Raw genomic sequence first — 24499 nt, 5'->3', positions numbered from 1 at the left:
TGGATGAATAGATATGAATATTAAAATTCTTTTTTATTTTTTTTTTGTATTCATAAAAAATAGAGCTGAATAAATAAGTAAGATTGAGCCCCTTAAGCCTTATACCAAGTATGAATATGCATGTGAAAATGCACACAATAAATGGCCAGAAAACTTATTTTTTTTATGAGGAATAAAAAAAAAATGAGTAAGAAGAAGATGAAGGAGATGGATATCGTAAATAAAGAAGAAAATGTGCATGAACATGCTTTCAACCGACACATGGGAAGGAATTAAAATCAAGTGTTGGTAGGATGAAATTGTTCTGATTTTTAAGGGGGTTTGTCGTGTGATTTCTTGTGACTGGGACTGGATATTTTGCAATTTTAAGTAGAACTGATGAAAAATTCGACTTTAGGTCAGATTCAGTGAAATTTGGCCTAAACTCATGAAGTTCTTTACCAGATTTTTGGCTTTTTCTACGACGTGTGCTTTCCAGATAATTATCATAACCCAGTAAGTAAGAATATAACCTAGAAAAGCAACCCCGACTGATATTGGTAGAAGTGAATGAATATTAGGAAGTGCGAGTCCATGTCTCAGTAGAATTCATAACTAATCGTTATCAATTTCACTCGTAATACTTCAATAGGGTCCATACATTTAGCTATGATAAACTGCGATTCAGAACGAATGAAATGGATTATAAATTCAAATAAGTCATCATGTCTGTATTCAATGAGTCCTCCTCAAGCAGCACAATGTATGGCAGGACTGTACTAACTGACATTTTGACGGTAAGACCAAGATATATAGATGTGTTCATATAAAAATTCGGTCGTTTTTAACGGTCAAAAATTTGAATTTTTTGTAAACACTAACACTACGAAAGAAAATTGCTAAAATTTATAAAAATTTGATTTGCAAAATTTTCTACTTTTAGATGAGTTTAGTTAGTACAGAAGCATTGTAAATGCTTTATTATATGCTAATCAAACTGACTAAAGCTCAAAAATAATGTTTCTTTTTATATTTGTTAGAAAATTTTTGAATGTAAATTTACAATATTTTTCAAATGTTATTGTTTACATTAGTATACGAAATTACGTATGGTCGAGTATGGTCGAGTATACTTTGTATGTACACATCTATATATCTTGGGTAAGATGTAAAGGTGACCTGACGGTTGAATATGACCCATTTTTATGAGCGTAAATAAAATTGACAGCATCATGATATTCAGGTTCATAATCTTGAACAGTTAAAGGTTTTGTTCTCTTAATTTTGAGCCAAAGGATATGACTCAACAGAATAGAATGTCTACCAGATCAACTTTATGGCTTAAGTAACCCCGATTTATTTACATACTTAACATAAGCACCAGAAACCTTGATGAACCACCCTTTTCATTTGCGTTACTAATAATCGTACCATAACAGGAATAAACCTCAAAATATAAATATTGCCAAATATAAATATTGTCCGAATTCCCTCAAAATCCCACCAAGGGAAGTCCATAAAGAAGAAAATCAAAGCACATACACACACAAAAAAAAAATATCCTTAAATTATGCATATACTTCAGATTTAATTATTTATTTTAACACATCATAAAAATATTATTATTATTATTCAACATTGCATGTCTGGATGTTATTAAATACAGTGTATAGCCATCGTTGTTGCCATTCTTTCCCTCTATGGTTATCTGCAATAGCTATAAAGCTCACATATATGTATGATGGTAATAAAATTTAAATAAATACAGTTTTTTGTATGAATATTCATAAGCCAATCAAAGTTCTTTCATTTCTCGTTCTTTTATTTGCTGTGTTGTATCCACTACATGGATAGACTTTTATGCTTCCTCTATAGACATGCTAAATGGAAAAAGCTCATGAGCTTTTTGGCTCGGAATTTGTTTGATATATCATTTCCGTTGCATTTTCTTTTATTGTGTGTGGTTGGAATTTATTTTATTTGCAGAAAACGCGTGAATCCTTCAAATTTATTAATTTCCACATTGGTGGTATGCAGAGTGGGGACATGAGAAGTTGGCAGTCAACTTAGGTGATATTGGGACTCTAGTTTAGGCTGTTGAATGGTACAAATCGGTAAATTGATCAGAAATTCGGTCCAGGTCGTTCTGACTCTGAACTGGTGCCGGATTTGATCTAAAGCAGACACCATGCCTAAGTCGCATCGGCATGGAAGTGGAATTGGCATCAATAAAGTGACTTGTGCAATTTGGGACTATAAATGGACAGTCTCTCAAGGAAATATCCATTAAATGCCCCTCGATCAAGAATTAAGCATCAAAATTGAGAAAACAATAACCTCGAAATTCCCCAAAAGTTCCCAACCCGTTCCCGCATTTAATTTTTCATTCCACAATATTCTGTATCCCAAAAAAAAAATTTACATTAAAAACATTACGGAAATATTTAATTTTTATGAGAATTTTTTTTTATTTCGAAAGGATTTTACTTTCCATCTGTATGACTTCCACAGCACATCAATTTATCTCTTTAATTTGAATGAGTCCGGGAAAAAATAAAAGAATATTTTCATGAACAATTGAATGCACATAAAGTCAATTGAATAAATCGGATATAAAAAATGTATGTAATAAAATATTGTTGGTGGAAAATAAATAAAGTTTTTTAAAAGGAATTGAAACTTTGATTGATTTTGCGGATTTAAGTTTTGGGATGTATACATAGTTTGGCATCAGAGGGGTAGCTAAGGATATTTGGAGAAGGGTCTTAAATGGATCACAACAATTTAGTGGAGTTGTGCTTTTTTCACGAAAAACTAGAAAATTGAGTAATTTTCCCAAAAGTAAGAGATTTGACCCACAAAACTAAGGTTTCTTGATTTTGAGTTTCGAGATTGACACCCAGAATGGAACTGAGATTGAGACCGAGATTCGGACTGAGATTGGGACCGATAATGGAGCTGAGATTGGGACCGATAATGGAGCTGAGATTGAGATTGAGATTAAGACCGAGATTGGGACCGAGATTGAGATAACATTGGAATTCTTTGAAGTCTCGGTCTCGACAAATCTCGAGAATTAGACTAGGAAGACAGCAAGTCTTGGTCTCGAGAACCCTCCCTAAATGCGCCCCTGTTTAGCATATGTTGTTATGTCAATCAGGAAGACTTTCCATCCAATCACAATCTTTAATATACTTTTTAATCACCCAAAATATTCAAATCTGCACTTCATAAGCTAATTATCATTAAAACACTCAGAATTGCTCATAATGCATAACAAAAATAATCCAGAAAACCGAAATCAAACAAAAAGATAATAACCATACCCCAAAAATTCACTCTAAAAACTCCTTAAATAATCCCCAAAAAATTTTCCATTCCTTTTAATTTACATAAACATAAATTTCTCCAGCACATTCAGAAGCTTATTTCTCCTCAACAAAAACACAAAGGAAGACAATTTTCACGATAAACTTTCAAAATTGAGCATGAAGGAGAAACTGCAAAGCTAAGCATTTTCTTTAGCTAGTTCAAGTAGAATGTACGAAAATATAATTTAATATAATTTATGACATGCCTGAGAGAATCAACCTTAAAAGTCGTCTGTTTCTATAAGAATTAAATAAATGAATGAAGGTGAGGCGGTTATGAGGCATGAGTAAACATAAACATTAAGCATAAGCATAACACAACATAATAATAATAATGATGAAAAATATTTTTAAGATGATTTTAATTAAAATTGCGTACGAAAGCAGGAAACCCTTCCAGCAACAAAAAAAAAGGAGCTTTTTATCACTCATTTTGAGTTAAAAGACACAACCGCAATATCATCGTTTTAAGGAAGGCGGTGTGCCTCCATTTTCTATCATTTTCATGTAAAATAGCAGGAAGCTATTTGACATTTTTATGTTAATTATGTGCGCCTTCTTATAACCCATAAATTTTATGTCAATGACAACAAAAATTGTTTATGTCGATAACTTTTCAGCGACAAACGACTTTTACAGTATATATTTATTATACTTGAGGAGATAGTTAAATGGAAATGGATTGAGATGGCAACTTGGATTATTTGTGTGATGAGGAATTGGATTATGAAGTCATTAGGGATGATGGTGAGTTTTTTGGTGGGGTTTAGAGAGGTTTATTGCCTATTCTGGAGTCTTTTAGGGGTCATTTATTTATGAAGCTTCCAACAAGGCACATTGAGTAGAAAAATTGGAAATTAGTGTCCATAGCCAAGCGTGATTCTGGTTTCGAGTCGGATTAGGCAAATTCCGGCTAAACACTAGTGTCATTTTGAATGGAGACAACCAACTAGACATTAAATTATTAAATAGGCATTAACCTGCCTTTAACTAGTTATTGAATATTAATTTCTACTTGGGCATGTTGGACAAGGGACAAAAGGGCATGTTAAGCATGCTGGGACTATTTTCCAGATTTTATTACGTCGCATGCCTTTTAGGCTTTTATTTAGAAGTAAAAGTAGTAAAAGTTTATGCAATAAGTGACAAAGGTCTGAACACTGTCTGATTTCTACGAATTTTGGCTGTTATATACCAGAAAGTGGACATTTTGGGATGTTTTTAAATCTAAAATCAGAGATCATTTGCCATAAAAGCTCCTAAAGTAGAAGAAATTCCTGAACATATAGATACATTCATTGGAAAACAATCTAAAGAACTAAGCAGGTGATCAACCTCTCATGAAGTCTCATTAAACTATAAATAACGATTTTTTCAATCAAATACACTAAAACTCCTCAAAACCCAAATATTTCCATCCCCAGTTTTCACTATAAAACCCCAATAAAACCATTCCAAATGAAGAAGACAGCCACACTATGGCAATGAAAGCAATAATGACGTTAGCGATAGTTACATTTTCACATTGATAATTAAAATTTGATTAACAGAAAAAGAAGCTATTCGTGCCTACAAATTAATTGACTTGAATGTGAATAAGAAGGAAGAGAGACTGATGGTAATAAATTTTTGTTGGAATTTACGACTTCTTTTTTGTTAGTTTTTGGAATAATTTTGAAGGTTAACAGTGGAAATGATTTCATTTAAAAAGGTTGTAAATGTTTTGAGGGATTTAAATGATATTTCAGTGCTGTGAAGTTATGATTCAGGTGTAGGATGATAATATAGCTGCATACTTCCACTTTGAATCAAATTTACCTTCCTAATGCTGTCAAAAATCTTTAAAAAAATCAATTTTCACCAATTAGCAATTCAATAAGAAATACATCCAATATTCCACCACATCTACATCATTCTGCCTCAAAAAGGATATACGACAGTAACAAAAGGAAGCCTTTATGACAAAAGAATCTGCCTGCAAGAGTCATATTCGTTGTCATAGAATGCAGACATACACAAAAAAAAATATCCATACATCTTGAATTATTTCTCATAAAGTCACAAAACAGTAAAGAGATGAGGCAAAATTGCAAAAGGCATAGAAAGTGAAGGCATAACATCATAATATTACAATATAAAATACATAAACACATTCCATTCTCATTCGCTATATAAATAATATTTATTGGCCATATTTCAAAGTAATACAAGTGTATTTGTCACCATTAAATGATATATAGAATATCATTGTATATTTTGAGTAACAACAGTAGTAGGCAACCAAGCAGGCAATGGCAATGGCAGGCACACAAATATTCAATATCTATTCGAGGCATTTTTAATCATGTGAGAATGCAATAAATTTTATTATGCTATAAATAATGGGCTTCTGTGTTTTAATTAATCACCCCATGCCAATGTCTCTTCTTTTTTAGCGTGTTTTGGGATAAGGTGGAAGATTGTTGTGTTGGTGAGTTTTGTGTCTGACTGGCTTGAGTTGTACATTACGGTAAATTTGATTTCTTGTAGACAAAATGGACAAAAAATAGTAAGAATCCTTTAAAATGATGACAAAGCGATGGTCTAGTGACTATGTTGTGCTGTTCGGATTGGAAATACTTTTATTAGGTAAGGATTCATCCACAACATCAATCAAGCAGTATGCTGTGGTCTTGCTCTATCAAGCTCAATCAAGACTGTAAATATGAGTAAGAAACAGTAGTTTAGACCTCAAACTAACGACGAGCGACTTTGATGTTGTTTTATTATATTTAAAAGGCATCTGAAAGGTCAAGTTCATTCTGTCCTGACAAAATAGGCTGGAAACAGTAGTTTTACCGTCATGATGGTCTCTAAGCGACTATTATGTGCTGCTCAAGTGAAAAATGCTTGTTTTGGGTAAGAATGCATGTATAATATCACAAAGTCGCTATGCAGTGGATAAGATCATTTAAATTGTTGTCAAATGAGTCGAAAACAGCCGTTACAGTGCTATTAAGGCATCCCTGCGTGTTTTTGACGTTTTATAGTCAATCTGATAACGTAACGTTGGCCTAACGATTACTTTGATCTACTCCTAGATTCATAGAATATTGGCTATAGTTGGGTTATAGTTGCTCATATTATTTTATGTAAACTTAGATAGTCACCTAAGAACCTTCATTCAAATAAATGCGCCTAATTCTCCACACACATTCAACTCCAAATCCTTAATTCATTCCCTACTTGAGTCATAAACAAAATTCTCTCCACTTCTCGTTCGCCTCCTTTCAGGCATTGTGTCATCATCATTGTTATTGTTATGCTGTGTGTATATAAATTGTTACCTTATGCCAATATCTCATCCACCTGCCATACACAACAACTTTATATATTGATAATATTTTTTTTTTTCCCCCTTCTGTCCTCTTCTTCTCAGCCTATCAAATGTCAACCGCTACTGATTTTTTTTTCTTGCTTACCTTCGCAAATCCAGCACAAAAAAAAAATAAATTGTATCATGATGGAAAATTGATACACAGACACAAAACATCTACTATAAAGGTGATTAGGTTCTCCTTTTTAATGACTTGTTATAAAAAATATATAATTTGATCAGCCTAGAATGTGCTGACATGGCGGATAGGTGAGAGAGGATAAAAATGAATTAAAGGTTTTATTAGCCAAACATTGGCTTTTTTTGGTTATATTTATGCCATGCTATGATTATTGTCAATTCTTTTTGGAGGTGTTAATTGAAGATACACGCAAAAAACGCTCTTTAAATGATTTCAGCAATCAGTCGGTGTTGATTTTTTATTGAAAACTTAAATCTAGATTTTTTGAATTGTATAGGATGGCAAATATTTGAAATTGATTAACAGGTTTAATTTTGGACATGTAAATTTCTGTTGCTAATGGCGCTTAACATTATGAAACGAATGACATGTGCTTCATTAATAAGTGGAAAATTTACAATAATTAAATTAATAATGTTCGTAAAACTTGCTTTTTCAAATCAAATTTACCTAAAGTGTATGTAAATTTACTTAAATTTATTCAAAAATGTCCACTATCGGATAGAGTTCGATGAACTTTTGAGGCCGAGACCATGACTGAAATCGAGATTGAGATCGGGACCGAAATTTTAAACGATATCAACACTGATATTAAGACCGAAAAAGATATTGAGATCGACATTAAGACTGAAACCAAGACTGAGACCGAGACTGAGACTGAAACCGATCTCACGGCCGAAACCAAGACCAAAACTCAAGATCAATAACGGAACCGTAATCAAGAACAGAATCAAGATCAAGAACGGGACCGAGATTAAAACCGATACAAGGACCGAGAACGAGACTGACACCAGGACAAAAATTGAGACCGAGAAACTTACCGGAATCGAGACCGAGACTGAGACTGAAACCGATCTCGAGACCAAAACCAAGACGAAGACTGAGACGGAGATCAAGAACGAGAATGAGATTGAAACCAATACCAGGACCAAGATCGAGACAGTTACTATAATCGAGACCGAAATTCAGACCAAGATTGCGATCAAGACCGAGATTGAGACCAATACCGAGACCGAGTCGAAGACTAAAATAGATCTCGAGATCGAATTCATGACCAAGACTAAAACCGAGCTTAAGAAAGGAACCGAGATCAAGTATGGAATTGAAATCAAGAACAGGTCCAAGACTTAGATCGGAACAAATACCAAAACAAGAACCGAGTTCGACATTAAAATTGTAATTAAGTCGGAACCAAAACTGAGTTCAACATCGAGAGCGACACCTAATACCAAACTGAGATTAAGAGCGGGACTGCAATTTGACCGACTCTTCAAGACAATTTTTCAACGTCTTGGTCTTGAGATTTATTTCTTCTAGATTGTTTCCCAAGCATTTTAAAAAAAAGTGTCTAATTTATCTTCATCTTTTCACAAACTCATTCAGAAATTTTAAGTGTCAACGTCACATTTACGTGTGTAACAATAAAACACCATAATATGCTCAGCAGAAATGATCAATAAAAACTGTTGTTGTGATCAGACGCTCAAAATGTTTACAAACAATCGTGTCATCACCGATCCTTATATGTTTCAAATTAGTCTATAAATACCCTAATTAAATCACATAATCAGATTCTGACGTAAAGCAGCCGAAACAGAGAAACTGACCGAAAAACACGAAACCTTTGTCACATGCTTGAAGCTACAAAATAAAAACAAAACATAAGACGCATGCTCACCACGTGTAGTATGCCTTATTCTCAACATCACAGCGTATATGCATATTGAAAAGTCATACAAACACATCGAGTATGGGCAACTGATGTTGGGCGGATTTTAAAAGTTGGGAGGTAGAACAAAAAAAATATGTAAATTGCATGTACATTTGTGTACATTTTGAATTTAATTGGTCATTGTTATCACTCAATTGAGGGTAATTGTGTACAATTTTTATAATTTTGTATCTCCATGTCAACTTTTTCAATTGTCTGCCAATTTAGATTTTTATCAAACTGAATTCCTTTATTTTTATTGATGATTTGAACAGAAACTATAAAAATTTACTTAAATTGAAATTGGATTGTGAATGATTAATTGATTGTAAGGGATTTTGTGTGTATGCTTAATGTCGATATTGTTCACGATATGCTCTTTTTATTGATGAATATGAATGTTGATTATTGTCATGAGCTATGCAGTTGTGTATGGAATTAAATTGAAAATTGAGGGAGTGAGATGGAATGGATTGTTAATTGACGCGACGCCGTTGATGAAGTGAATGTTTAGTTATTGGGTTTATTGACTCTGTTGGTATCGGAAACTGTTGAATTATAGAGATTTTGATAGATTTTGTGGAATTTTTTGAATATATTCAAAAAAGTTTAAAATTTATGTTTCCTTAGCAGGCAAAGAGCGTGCTTTCAAGAGCAGAGTAATCTAAGAGTACAGCGCACAATCAAGCTCAAATAGTATATTTAAGTTGAGCAAGCTCCCGAGAGCATGATCTTTGTTAAGTAGGGTTTATTCAGTTATTGCCGTTAAAATATGACTAAATCATCTGGAACGTTGCAACCAGGATACCCTCCATCTTGCCTTAAACTAGCTATTTTAATGTAGCAGCGCTCTAGCAATTATCTTGTGCTGCTTCAAAGTATGAAGTCTGAAGAACACAAGTCGGTCAATTGATCCTAAATCGGTATCAGGCTAGGTTGACTCTCTCTACGATGCCAGATTTAAACCGTAGATTTTGTGGATGGCAAAAGATCAACTGGGTGTCCAAAAATCTTATGAAAGTAAGCTGTCTAAAGCAGAGTTGCAAAACAGTTTTCCTACAAAACCATATAAATTATCAAGAATTTGTATGGTTTTCGCCTGTCACAGGCACCTGTTTTGCAACTCTGGTCCAAAGAGACAGTATTCCTAACAGGCAAATAAACTACTTTTAGGCACCGTATTGATACTGTCTGGATCATGAAAGCATGTTCTTTGCTTGTAAGAGTATTGTACTTGGAATCGGAAATTGGTAAGCGGTAGCCAGTGATAGAGCTGATTTTAGACGTCATCTATGGTTAGCCATGGATAACAATTGATCTGTATAGTCAGCGAAATAAGTAAGTTAGTAAGTATGGTATCAAGTTAGAGTCACAACAGTCTTATGTCAGACAATTGATCAATTACCCTGATTTATACTACTCAGGAGGCATATCCTTCATTTTCTCAACGTAAGCAAGGTTCAACGTTTTCCTAATTACTCCGTTAATTGATTGCAAACTTCAACATTTATTCTTTATTTTTAACCCGATTTTAAAATCCCTTCCTTAATCACAACCTTCAGCCTTGAACTTGCCTATACCAAAAAAAATATAATTAATCATTCCTTCCTCAAATCAAATTCAAAAAGAAGAAAAGGCACAAGTAAATTGTTCAAACATAAATATTTAATTATCCTCAGTAACATCAAAAAACGTTTTATCCTTTTTTTTTGGTATTTAATCGACCTCGGATATATTTCAACATCATCATCTAATAATCATGTAATTATCTCCAACGCTAAAATTCAATGGTAAAAGATTCATTACATTATTTATTATTAATCAATTTAACTGTGTTTATGTAATTCCGTAAAGCTAATTTCGCTCAGCTCCAGTGGGTAGGCCGCTTCGCTTGGCAGAATTTCGCCAAATGGATCTTGTGACTATGAGGTAGATCAACCGTCAAAAAATATTTAAATTTAAGGATGTAGAATTTTTTCACCACATGAGAGAAAGGATGATTGTGTCAAGGATGTTTTTGTGACTTGGATGTGCTTGGCAAAGGAAATCAAGCTCCAGTTTTCGCTGGATGTATTATAACTGGCCGAAATGTTTGAGGGATCAGGCTCCAGCGGGTAGGCCAAGCTTCGCTGGCAAATGTTTGAGGAATCAAGCTCCAAGGGTAGGCCAAGCTTCGCTTGGCAATTTTGAGGAATCAGGCTCCAGCGGGTAGGCCAAGCTTCGCTTGGCAAATGTAGGAATTCCAGCGGGTAAAGCGGGTAGCCAAGCTTCGCTTGGCAAATGTTTGAGGAATTCCAGTAATTTCGCTTGGCAAATGTTTGAGGAATCAAGCTCCATGGGTAGGCCAAGCTTCGTTGGCAAATGTTTGAGGAATCAGGCTCCAGCGGGTAGGCCAAGCTTCGCTTGGCAAATGTTTGAGGAATCAAGCTGTCGGTAGGCCAAGCTTCGCTTGGCAAATGAGGGATCAGGCTCCAGCGGGTAGGCCAAGCTTCGCTTGGCAAATGTTTGAGGGATCAAGCTTGAGGCCAAGCTTCGCTTGGCAAATGTTTGAGGAATTAGGCTCCAGCGGGAAGGCCAAGGTTCGCTTGGCAAATGTTTGATAATTTTCATACAACGTTCAAGGATTCAAAAAATCATAGAAAACATTGATTTTGAAATTTTGTATGAAAAAGAAAGTTTTTTGCTTTTTTAGAAGCAACGGCTGTTCCTGCCATGCCCAAAATCTAATCAGCTCTTCTATAGAGCAGCACGGATCGTTTGCAAAAAACTAGAAGTCTCTACGATGTCTCGTTATTGAGATTTCTTGCTGATTAACTTGTTTGCTTGTTTGTTTGCTTGTTTGCTTGCTTACAGAAAGCGAATTTTTCGATTTTCTCAGCAATGCCTCAACCAATTTCAAATCTGTTTTTTGATTATGGTGAGGAATTCCAGGCACAAACTTTTTGCGATAGAACAAAACTTGTTATTGTGCTTAACTTTGCTAAAAAATCCAAAAAACTGATTTTTCAATCTGAACAAATTCAATACATTCACACGTGAAAACGGTGTGAATATAATAATCATGTAATTATCTCCAACGCTAAAATTCAATGGTAAAAGATTCATTACTTTATTTATTATTAATCAATTTAACTGTGTTTATGTAATTCCGTAAAGCTAATTTCAGAGAATTTTACCAAGGATCTTGTGACTATGAGGTAGATCAACCGTCAAAAAATATTTAAATTTAAGGATGTAGAATTTTTTCACCACATGAGAGCAAGGATGATTGTGTCAAGGATGTTTTTTGTGACTTGGATGTGCTGTAGGAAGAGTTTTGCAGATGTATTATAACTGGCCGAAATATGCTGCATACCTTCTAGCTTTCAATTTTTAAGTTATATTAAAATGTAGATTTAAAGGATTTGCATTTAATTTTCTATGTTGTCAAGCATGGAAAGAAGCTGTCGATAGAGATAGTTGCACTTGGAATTGGTAATTAGCTTGTGGTAGCAAGAGTTAGAGTCAGCTTTAGGCGCCAACAGAGGGAGGGCATGGATTAAACTTGATCTAAACGGCCAGCGAAGTAAGTAAGTAAGTAGGTAGGTTAATCAATCAAAAATCCTTCCTCAGACAGGTGTGACATGGGCTTCATTGAGCACCAGGAAGTTGAAACTCAGAGTGAAGAATCACGCCATTCTGGGTCCAAATTTTGGTTCCATTATTCAATTTGTGTTCTTCAGGCAAAGTGAAGCTAGAGACGGTCAATACGGCAATATAGTGGTAATCTAGCAGCTTCATTGTGCTGCTAAAGACAGATTCTTACCGAAACAATTCAGCATGTTCACTTGAACCACGCTACATGACCGTATTAACGGCAATACTCAAAGTTGCCCTTACGGTACCGTAACAACAGATTGTGACCCATTTAAACAGCATCAATCAAAAATTACACAACTTCAAATAACCACTCAAGAGACATGATTTGATCCGGTCACATGCTAATTCCAATTGCAATCTCATGATCTCCATCAAACGTGCAAAAATTATCACATTGACTCTAATTAAAGTAACTACGATTTCAATTTGCAATTTTGCTCATATTTCGACCAATAAAAAAAGAGCTGAGAAAAGAGTAAAATTATTAACTGCCTGTAATGATGATGTCTTTATTACTTAAACATCTGCGGTTGAAATATTTTTTAATTGAAATACTTTTTTACATCCATTTTAATGGAGCGTATAAATATCATTTCCACATCCGTATTATTCCTTGCCATTTTTACAGTTGTGATGAAAATATTTCATTTATAAAAAAAGATTTTTCTTATTTTAAGTATTTCGTCGATCGACAAAACAACAAAATGAAAAGGAAGAAGAAGTTTTTTATGAATGAGAAGATTTTAGGTACGTAATGGTTTGCGTCTTGGCTAAATGAGAACTTGAATGAAATATTTTAGGCAAAGAAGAAAATTTCGCGCGTGATTTGCGAGACGAAAATTGAGATGAATGAGTTTGATGATTTTTTTTTGGGCAGATGAATGAGTCGATGGAAAATTTTCAGATGGTCAGGTTTGATAAACAAGTTTGAGTATTTTGTGATAATTATTTTGACTTTTAAGTCTGTTGCTGTGATTTTTAAAGCTTTTTTTTTGGGAGTTTCTAATATTAATGGGATTTAAGGAAGGTGAAATATCCCAAAAAATTCAAAGATCTGACATGCAGTCAGCATTAGGCCAGCTTAAAGACTCTCGGCATAAATGCTCCCCACTGAATTCGTTTCAAGATTAGTCTTAGCCGACCTGAAGTCACTTCCCATAGTTACAAGCACTTTTAGAAGAGATTGAAGTTTAACTAACGTTTTCTATGGACTTGTATGGTCTTGACCTGGAATTTAGGTTGTTAAAGAGAGGTAAAATGAGTTCCAGACACAAATTAAGGTGAACGCTAAGAAGGCAACCCAAAATATTGCACCTTGATCCCAAAAATCAAATTCCGAGAAGAACAGGCTTTGGTTTATCAACCTTATGTCTAGTAATAAACTTGACATTCTATGGCAAGTTGCACAAGTTCATCGACCTTATTTCTAATAGTAAACTTAACATTTGTGCAACTTGTCATAGAATATCAAGTTCATAATTAGACATTTGGTCGAATAATCATAGCCTGTTCCTTTTGTGTATGAGGTCATCAGTTCATTCTACTTAATCCTAAATATCCTTTATACACAATGTGAGACTGTATATATGAAGCCACATGGAGTTCTTACTACTAAAGTACCCTTTAGGTACAACATAAGTCTGTCCTTTGAAGCCAAATTGAGTTCAGTCTCCACTTGGAATCCAGTTGGACTCTTTCTAATTTGTATTGCTAGGTAAAACAATTGACATAATTTATGAATGATTTTTTTCAGGAAGAACTACAAAATATATCACATTTTATAAGGTTATATGGCACATTTATCCGTATACCGTAGAATATTTCTCAATAGTTTGCCAATTTTTCATCACATAAAAAAATCACATGATTTCATTAAAAATAATCAGCACTACAACCTTTAACAACAAAACTTCATGTATGACGTCAAGCCATAAAAAAGGAACCGGCAATTTTCAAAAATTAAATATTCAAAAAAATCCTCAAAAATATGCATTGTTCCTCTATAATCACTCAAATTTATTTGAGCCACTTACACACCTAATAATTATAGTTGCTGACTGCCATAAAACTTATAACCCTGAATAATTAGCTCCAATTTGTTCCCTAAATTTCACCGCATATAAGGAACAACAACAACAAACTTTTAATCTAAAACTTTCATCATTAATTATAAATTAAAATATTTTTTTCATAGCCCTAAATTAATTCCTTAAACCCCAGAAAATTTCCTTAAAAATTTTTTTCAAGACATGCAAAATCATTTATCATCCAAAGGGGCACAGAGCACATTTTCTATGTCGTCATCATAAATTCACATGACGAGTAAAATACTCTAATGAACTAAAATCAATCAACTCTCCATTTCCTTTCCCTCGCCCGACAAACCATGTGACTTGATGTGCGAGAATCTCATCATTTGTTTTGATTTGATGAGAGAATCTAGTCCAAAATAATTTTGAGAGAGAGAAAATGAGAGAGAGAGGAAAAAAAGTCCGAGAGAGTAAAAAATTTGAGTTTGTATTTGTGAGAGAATTTTCTCTCAAAATTCTGAGAGAGAAAATTTCGCAAAGTACACAAAAAGGCAAATTCCTCCTCATCAAGCACAAAACAGAGAGCAGCAAAAGTTTATGCGATTAATTCTTTTTTTTTTTTGTGCTTCTTCTTTTTCGTCTTGTTTTTTTCAGGAACACAACGCTTTATGGATGGAACAATTGTCCATTCACATAAACTATAGATGGATATCGTGAGAGAAGAGGTCGACTATCGTTCTGTATACTCATCAAAATACAATCGCCATCAAATAAATATATAAATTGTGAATGTTGTGTGGCCCCGATTTTTATATTCACACCGTTTTCACGTGTGAATGTATTGAATTTGTTCATTTCTCTTATTTTTTCTATTTTTTTTTTTCTGTTGTAACATAAATCTCGTATAAAATATGTCGTAAAAAATCCTACAAAAAAATTATATCAGATATATTCACATAGTGAACATACACAAAAAAAATTGTAATATATCACATAGATAGCGTGTGCAGATCTCTCTATGGGAAGTGAAATGAGGTGAGATGAAATAGATGCATAGGAGTTGACCCATGGGGAGTTTTAAATGATTTTTATTTTTTTTGGTGGGAAAAAAGTTTTGGCTTTAATGGGCAGGATGGGAATAAGATTGAAATGAAATAATGACTAGAATTTTGGTGGGGAATTTTTGTCATGAAAACCTTAGTATATTGGAGAATTTTATGAGAAATTTATTCCCGAATCCCCCCTTGGATGAGTCGCTGATTTGTAGTTTTATATAGTAATCCGAATGATGCACTAAAAGATGTCCAAATAGCACAATGTAATCGCTAAGGCAACGCTTCGTCATTGTTTTGACAGTTAGACACTAATTCTCCCGGACAGCATCATAATTGCTTATTTCGACCTAGTTCTATCGCGAGAAATGCAGTTAGATGCATTGTACCGCTTGGGGTAATAATGTTGTCCCCAGTCCAGAGTTCTCTCATTAGACTGGAATATACCGACTCCGAATGTCATGTACTTTACTTCCAAAATGAACCGGAACAGACAAGGGGCCGTATGCTTGTTACGCTTTTAGTGCTCTCAGGGAGAATTGTTAAGGGAAGGTCAATAAACCTTTTTTTTACATGCCTCATAATTAAGTTCTTGGGTTGCATGTGTTGAAAAGGACGCTATAGACCTTAAAATCTCGAACTGGCAGAAGGTTTCGAACGATAGAGCTGTCTTCAGACATTTCCTACGTGCGGCAATGGGCCCTTGTGCGCCCTAGCCAAGGAAGTAAGTAAGTAAGTAAGTATAATTAAGTTAAAGGCCCCCAAGAAGCATTGTCATTAAGATTAATTAAGTATACTCATGACCACCCTCATTTAAATGAGTATACTCACTGTCTGTTAAGTTCAAAGTCGACACGAGTTGACTTTTCCCTTCAACTGCCTACAATCCAAATTGCCTACGAGCTATAGACTTATTACTCAATTTCCTTTTACACAAAATATTAAATTTCACCAAAGTAAGGTAAAGATCAATTGCAAACATGTGTGTGCTGAATGAGACAATTCCAAGAAAATTGTGAAAATTAATCAGTAAGTCGTCATTTTCATTTGAAATCTTTAAATGTCAGATATTTTTGAAATGTCATATGTTGAATGGATATTTCTAATGAGTTCCCAATAATTAGCTGTAAGGTGCATGTTTCTATAGAATGAATAGTATCAATTTTCCCACAATATTCTTTATAACTGTTTAGAGAACACGAGACAGTATTTTATTGCTCGAGTAGCACAGACATGAACTTCTTGCGAATCGCTTGAGTCGAGCAGGTCATGTATACAGAAGACCAAGTGACGCCCCAGTCCTTAAAGTAACTACTTCAGACTTTTTGGATAAAAGTTGTCAATGGGCACTCGTGCACCCCAGCAAAGGAAGTAAGTAAGTAAGCACAGACATGAAGTTGCGCTGACAGTTTCTTTATGGCTGATTTCAGCCTATATTAACGATGGAAAATGAAATTCGCCGTCTCATGCTGCTCGGGCTCTTTATACCCAAAAAAATCGCTTCCATTTAAAGCACGTAACTCCGATTAAAGTATCTTTTCACTTGACTAATCTAGACAATCATCCAAACACGTCTACGTCAGTTACTACCATCTACTCTTATTACCATTCACATCACCCGACAAGACCCACAAAAAAAATTATTTTAATGACATTTAGAGACTACCGTTGAGAATATAATATGGATTCGAAACATTATTACCATTAATAATCATGTGTTTCATTCAAAAGAAGACACACAACGCAGAAAATGATAATCATTTATCTCAATTCCGCATGAAAGAGTTTCTGCAGATAATTTTCTCTGCCATCGCATGTTTCTATTTCATTCTTGCTCTTGAATTTCTTTTTTCTGCTTATTCTTCTTCTTTTTTATTCGGGGATGAATGTACATAATAATTGAATGTAAACATTATTTTCTATATTTTTTGTTTGGGTTCAGTTGAGTTGTGATATTAATTTTTTTATATTTCTGGTTCAATTTTTTAAGCTAGATTTTTGGACTTTTGGGCAGCAATTTGGCTTGTTCTGCTTATCTAGAAAGACGCATGACGTGGGAAAGTTAGGAAATATTCCCTTTGGCTGGTGTGACCAGGATTTTAATAGAACTTAACTAGATACATCCCCATGAAAGCTAACGATGCACTCGGGACACTACCTGAGCTACAAAATGAGGTAAATCACAATTTTAGCCGTAAAATGGATCAAAATCATCCGTCAAGTTGTCGACAGGACCATTTCACGGCTTCTCGTAATTACGATGAAGGACCAGTGTCCCTGATGTTGAGCTATTTTGGGCTATTTTCCGTATATTTCAAACCTTGCCTGTCGAATTCTTCAAACATGCTCGTTCGCCAAATTAACTTTAAAAATAAAAGAAGGAAGTTTTGAAAATTTGAAATCTTCTGACTTCTAAGAAGTAATAGGTTCAAATCCTTAATTTCTCTATAATTGCTCTATAATACTTAAATTATTTGTTTGTATTTGTTCTATGAAGTTATCTTTTTATTTTGCAAAAATTTTATATTATTTTAGTTTAAATATAGGATTCGGGTATGAACCGCAATCTTAAACTTGCTGCATTTTAGATGATGATTTGGGTTGTACCTTATAGTTCGTCCAAGACTGCATACTTGCAATTTTGAACGAATCCTAACAATGACTGAATGAACTGAAGTTTCTGTTTGTGCTAAGTCACGAAATAACCTACTTCCTGGGTGGCGTTCTGCCTATGTTTACTACATTTGCAACCTTAAACTGCTTTTCCTCTCCAATCAAACCTTCCAGTCTGACTGCGCTTAATGTCCAATAAATTATTAATTCCATCCCCCCTAACTTCTATGCTCTATTTTTGGCTAAGCATTTAGATATACATGACCAATACTATAGAATTAAGTGTGATAGACAACGAAATTGGGCGAGTAAAAATGAGAATGAAGAAGAATGGAAAAGAATGAAAAAAGGAGGCAAATAAAGCATTAGAATTATAATAATATCGTTTTAACTAAGGGATTGATTTCTAAACCATCATCGTCATCATGGCATGGACGAAAGAGGAAAGGCCCTTTTTCCTTATGCTAACATACACACACAATTTTTTATTGTGTTTCTTTATGTCAGATAAGCTTTTTCCGGATATTCCTTTTGTGCTGATTTTTTTGAGGGGGTGGCAGTGTGAGTAGATGACTCTTGGTCTGCAGATTGTCCATTTTAGTGGACGAAATTTGAATTTTGAGTTTTTGGACGAAAATTGCAGAGATTGAAGTTGATTTGGAATTTTTTATGGAAATGTCGACTGGACTGCAAATTGAACTCGATTTGACGTCGATGTCTGGATACCCTGGTTGACCCTAAACCCCCTCTACTGCCTGAATATGCCTCAGATATCAATTGCCATCGATTTAAATCATTAAATGATTAATTCAATGCTTCATCATGTCATTTAACAATAAAATCCTTAAAAATCACATCAAAATCGCTCAATTCCCACACCAACTTATAAGCTCACATACTCAAAGTTTTTGTTTAACCGATTCCATTACCCTTAATATGTAATGTATACATTGAGCATTTTGATACAACTTTTTTAATATAGCACAAGTAACAAAAAAAAAATGAAAATTTCTGACATAAAGTTTTTCACTTTTCAATTTTTTTTTTGCTGCCTCTCGTCTCATATCGAAAAAATTTTATTATATATTGTATGAACAGCACCCGAACTGAATGAATGGCGGGAAAGGAGGAACAAAAAAAAAGTCCAGTGGAGAAAATTTGTAGGAAATTTATGTATTTTAATTTTCATAATCTACTGGATGGAATTAATTTTGAATGAATGTGGAAACGAATTTTAATTATTCACAAGTGATGGCCTTTTTTACATTATATGAACCTGTGGGCTGTGGGGAATGTGAGAGAAGAAGAGAAAGGCTTTTATTCATGCTTTGTGGTTTCAGTGGTCTAATTTTTATTCAAAATTTAAATTGAAAATGTAAGAAGATGGAAGAAAAAGGAGAGTAAAATAAAGGTTTCTGGTGACTTATTAAGGAAATGGGAATTCATATTCGAGTGGGATCTTTTGGGGATGTTCTGAAATTACGTAACATTTAGGGGGAGGGAAGTGTCTCAAATTTTCAGAACGGAGACTTAACTTTTGGTACATGTTTTGTTATAAAGCATTATTGTGGTAAAAGAGGGTCTAAAAATGCTAATTTTATCGTGACTTAATTTCTGAACGTTCCCATAATATTGGATATTTTAAGGATTTTGAGTAAATTTCCTGTGTGGAAAACTTGAGAAAAATGGACGGATTGAAGGTAGATTTCATAAATTATTCATTAGAGAATTGAAATTATTTTGATTATAAGCATCACTATTGATTATTAGAATAACCAGATTAACCCAAATATGTAATGGGGTCAAGGGTCATGCACATATGACTTCCATCAAAAATTTAACTGTGTTAACAATCTTATGACATCATAAGTTTCCTAAATCTTCAAATTTAGTCTTTAATTAAGTTGTTGTTTGGATTTAAAACGACATTTATGATGACCCAGTGATGGTACCCGACATTATTGTCTAGTTTATAACTTCATCATTCGACTAATGTAAATTTTATGGAAAATTTCGTTTATAGTGTCATTAATCAGCCAAAGGTCTAGTTATTAACTCAACATTAATGTCTATTGTTAATTCAGAGACCATTTTAAACCGTCCTACCTCCTAAAATACTTCCTGATAAATGTCTTACCCAGTGATGGACAACCTGTGAGCTTCCAAAAATTTTTGCAAATGGCATGAACCGCATGTCGTGTTTTCCGTCCTGGCTTACCCCCAAGGTGTGCCGCAAAAAATAAAAGGATACCCACTAGTGATCTAACTCCTGTTCATTCCTTCCAAGCTTTTAATAATATCCAAATCCCTAATAATGTCCATAATATCCAAATTCCTAGTTAATCTGATCCCCCAAAAAAATCCCCACCAGGCTTCCCATTCACATCCGCGTATTGGCCAAAAATCATCAACCGAACAAATTTGTAAAAGGCAGTAACATCAACAGCAGTAGCGATACGAAAAAAAAAAGATTTTAAGCAAACACACACAAAACAAAATTCGTAAGCAAACATGACGTCGTAATCGTAATGTCGCTATTTAATCTGAAAATCAAAAAATAGGTTTTCTTTTTCTTCATATTGCCGTTTGGTTGGTTGGATGACTTGCCATTGGTAATATAATCCATAATCATCAAACATTTACCTGGGCTTGTTTGCCAACTAAGTCCTCCTATAAACATTTTTCTGTAAAGATAAAGAAAATGAGGAAAAATTAGTCAAAATATCAAGGATGTGATGAAAAAAAAATATATAAAAAGTTGCACATGTGACCATGTCTACTTCCATCCATCTTCATCCAGACATAAATCAAGAATAAGAGGAAAAGAACTGCTGTAACAATAAATTTATGAACACTCATACATGCTTGTACATTCCATCCATTCAGATTGAATAAAGAAATTGATTTTTCATCTTCAGCATAAGAAACTTTTCCTTTACATCCCATTCCCATCACACAGAGCCTCAAAATACTATTCCAATTTTACTTTAAGTTCCATTCAACGATATAAGAGGAAGAGCAAGAGAAAATATTGGAGAAAGCTTCCACATGGTGTACTTCTTCTGAGCAATTTTCTAAGAAGAAAATGTAATGAAAATTTGTTTTGACTGTAGGACTTGTTGAGTAACTTTCGAGGAAATAGGAATGTGTAGAAATCATAAAATTTTTTTTATTACGATCGAAAAATCGATTTGAGTCAAATGGGAAATGATTTTAATATTGGCGGTATCGTCTGATAAGACAGTCGAGGTGGTATGGTGGTATGGAGAGAATCAGCGACAAAATTATGATTTGTTGGGATTTTAAGATGATTGTAGTGATATGGCTTAGTATGTTGGATTAAGAATCTAGTAAAGTTGATCCAAGGCTGCATATGGATTGCCCAAAATTTAGGGAGTTTTGGGAAAATATCAAACAGATCGAAGAATTCCAAAAAACAAGGGATGGGTAGAGTTGACCCTAAATACCCTGAGCCCCTACACTCTTAAACCCCTTGAACAGGTTCCTGACTTGAGCTACACCCCTGGTATAACATCTTATTTTTAAAATTATTTTGTTTTCAATGGAAATATTTAGGTACGATTTTCACCAAATAGGGGAAGTTCTGCCGTCAACCGACCCCTCAATGAACCCCAATTTCCTATTTGTCTCAACAAACCCTAGAAAATTGAAGTATTTTGTCGTAATAGTAAGAATTTTGACGTTTACTGTCTCCCTATATGCTCCTGTACTTAAATAAGTAAAGTATTCATCGTCAGGCTAAGTCGCAAAATAGAAATGCTCCCTCAACAAGAAGAAGAAGTCCAACATAAAACCAAGTGTACAGACATAAAACCCCAAATACTTCCAATTTTTCCAAAATTCATCCTTAATCCCCAAACACAAGAAACTCAAAAAAAATCCATTCCACACACACACACTCCATACTAATAACTTCCTTACTCTCCATATAACAACGAGCAATAAAGCAAATTGTAGGTCGGTAGTATTCAGTACAGCAGTGTGTAGCATGCGGCATAAGGCATAACAAGAAGAAGAAAAGCGAGAAAAATGAATGATTCAAGTAACAACGAACGCCAAAAAAGCGAAAGTTTTTCTTTTCGCAGAAATAAAATATTTTTACCCCCTTTTTTTCTATTTGCTGAGGAAGTGAGTAAGCACCAAAAAAAATTCTTTCCATCTTTCTCTCACATTCAAACTCATTTTACGTGTAGATGGATATAAATATACTTAACAATCCAACATAATACCAAAAAAAAGAGAAGATTTCGTTACTTCTTCTTATCGTGGGTTATTTTTACGGATTGGAACGTATGGAAGGTTGTGCTTACGTATGCTGCTTTTAACACACATATTCGCAACGAGCGAAACTGATATTAAGGATACAAAGCACACACGTGTAAAGTAAATAATGATAAATTGTATGATGAAGGGAAGAGTAGAAAATATAGAGAGGTGTATAAGGAGCCCATTACACATTTAAGAGAGTACCAAATGAATCGTAAAGTAGCTGTTGGCAGTTAAAATAAAAAGCAGAAAAAAGTTTCGACAAGGCATTAGAGAGGCTAAATTATAGTTTACGATGTTGAGAGGTCCCTTAATGTTAACGCATGTTCTGCTTTTTTTTTGTCTGATTTTATTGGAATCGCTGTAAATGAGTGTGTATGTTGGACGAATTTATTTTTTTTTATGTATCTAAAATTGCTGGAGAGTTTCACGGTCATTTGGGGGTTGGATGGATATTAAATGAGAATAAAAAGAAGGTAGAAATTGCTTGTGGCTAGAACATTGGGCATTGGAAATGCTATCATTCGAATTTATTTTCATTATTTCGATTTAAGTATTCTCAGTTCAATTATATGGTCAGTAGTTTATCATTGATATTATTGTTGAGGCATAACTGAAATACTATTTTGGGGGTATGAGTGAAGAAACACCCTTCTGGTTGGTATGGCTGAACAACTTTTGGAGTATTTGGAATTAATTTTCTAATTTATTCCAAGAATAGAGTCCAGTTTTCCTAAAATTCTAAAATTTTTGAATTTGGTATCTGAGCCATGGATGTATTCAGGGGGTGTTGGAAAAACTTTTCAATTTTCTAGACTTTTTCATGAAAAAATCCCAATCCGAACTTCTCCCTTTAATTGTTTGCGATCCATGCAAAAAGAATTCAATATTTTCCCTTTTCATAAAATTTCAGGATACATCCCTGATCTGAGCAAAGAAGAATCTGGGATATCAAGTCATATATAAGTGATTATGATGGTGCAAAACTAAGGCCGCTGTGGCCGAGTGGTTAAGCAACACACTGAATTTTCCCACCATGCTTGTGAAAACATAGGTTCAATTTCCATCGGAAGACAATCTTCAGTAATTGACTATTAGAAACATCTAATTATTTTGCTTGATACAAGAACGGAAGCCATGTGAAGTATGGCAATTTTGTGAAGACATTTTGTGAAGCCGTGTGAAGCTGAAAATTCTGAAGATGGGCGTCACGGGTGGTACCAAATGCACTAGTTGACTATAATGATGTTTAATAATGACTGTCTAATTGTCTTGATCTCATTCTTGTCTCAAATTCAATAATCTGCTGAAGTCAAGACGTCAGTAGAGGTCATACTATCCCTTTGCCTTGAGACTATGTCCTATGCTCTTGAAACTGAATCTATGATATAGGAATTATCTTGATCTAAATCTTCAGAATCTGTCAAAGTCGAGAAATCACGAGCACCTATTTATATCTAAGCTCCAAAATTGCTCCAACAACTCAAAAAAATCAAACCTTTCCCCTCCTTTAATTCATTCATATTTCCACTCTTATTTACATAAATTATATTTACATATTTCCATTTTCATATAAGAATACTTGAAGTCAAATTAAATTCAAAATTCAAAATCCCACTTCAATCAAAAAAGAAGTATGAAAATTTCATTTCCAAAAACTCCCAAAAAAAATCCGACACAAAGTACTCCACAAACAAGGAAATGAAGTAAATTAAACACGAATGAACCGTACGAATGTAAGGAACTCAAAATTATTTGCAATTCAATTATCATCATTTATTTATTTTTATTTAAAACATTCCAAAAGCTCCAAGAAATTATTTTTGTTCCTGTTCATTTTTCTGAGAATATACAAATAATATTCCAAAGCAGTGTGAAAGCTCATTAAGTATTTACAACAACAACAATGAAAGGTATCAGCCTTGAAATTTCCTTAAGGCACTTTCGGCACATAAAAGAGATTTTTGAGTGGGAATTTTTTACTTTTTTTTTGTGCCTTTTTTACACATAAAAATGAAGAAATTTCCAGTAAATTAAAAGGATTAAATCATTGATATTAATTAATTAAATTCTTCTTATATCTTTAAATTTTCACAACACTTTGTAAATGTAAATGAATGTAAATGAGACTCAAAGGGGAGGAAGATAAAGTGAACTTTTTTATTTTTGGTATAAATGAGGTAAAATCAGTGAGAATTTTGTTAATTTTTGTGCTCATTTATGAAGAGAAATATTCTTTTGAGTATTTAGTGATTTTATG

General features: G+C 33.9%; 1 protein-coding gene across 2 annotated transcripts in view; it reads right to left on the bottom strand.

Annotated features, from left to right (window-relative positions):
- LOC139092937 (RNA-binding protein Musashi homolog Rbp6-like) overlaps nucleotides 1-20734 on the bottom strand; it is a 219802-nt gene extending 199068 nt beyond the window's left edge. For both annotated transcript variants that reach the window (XM_070643510.1, XM_070643511.1), the window contains exon 1: nucleotides 20596-20734. In XM_070643510.1, the coding sequence (XP_070499611.1) occupies nucleotides 20596-20632 (37 nt within the window). In that variant the 5' untranslated portion in view covers nucleotides 20633-20734. The remainder of the gene's footprint in view (nucleotides 1-20595) is intronic.
- Between the last annotated feature and the right edge of the window lie 3765 nt (nucleotides 20735-24499).

The sequence above is a fragment of the Chironomus tepperi genome, unplaced genomic scaffold (assembly GCF_022539635.2).
Source record: "Chironomus tepperi strain 1889 unplaced genomic scaffold, CSIRO-AGI_Ctep_v1 contig_316, whole genome shotgun sequence".
Lineage (NCBI taxonomy): Eukaryota > Metazoa > Arthropoda > Insecta > Diptera > Chironomidae > Chironomus > Chironomus tepperi.
Note: the sequence above shows the minus strand (reverse complement) of the source record. Positions and strands in the feature narration are given on the sequence as shown.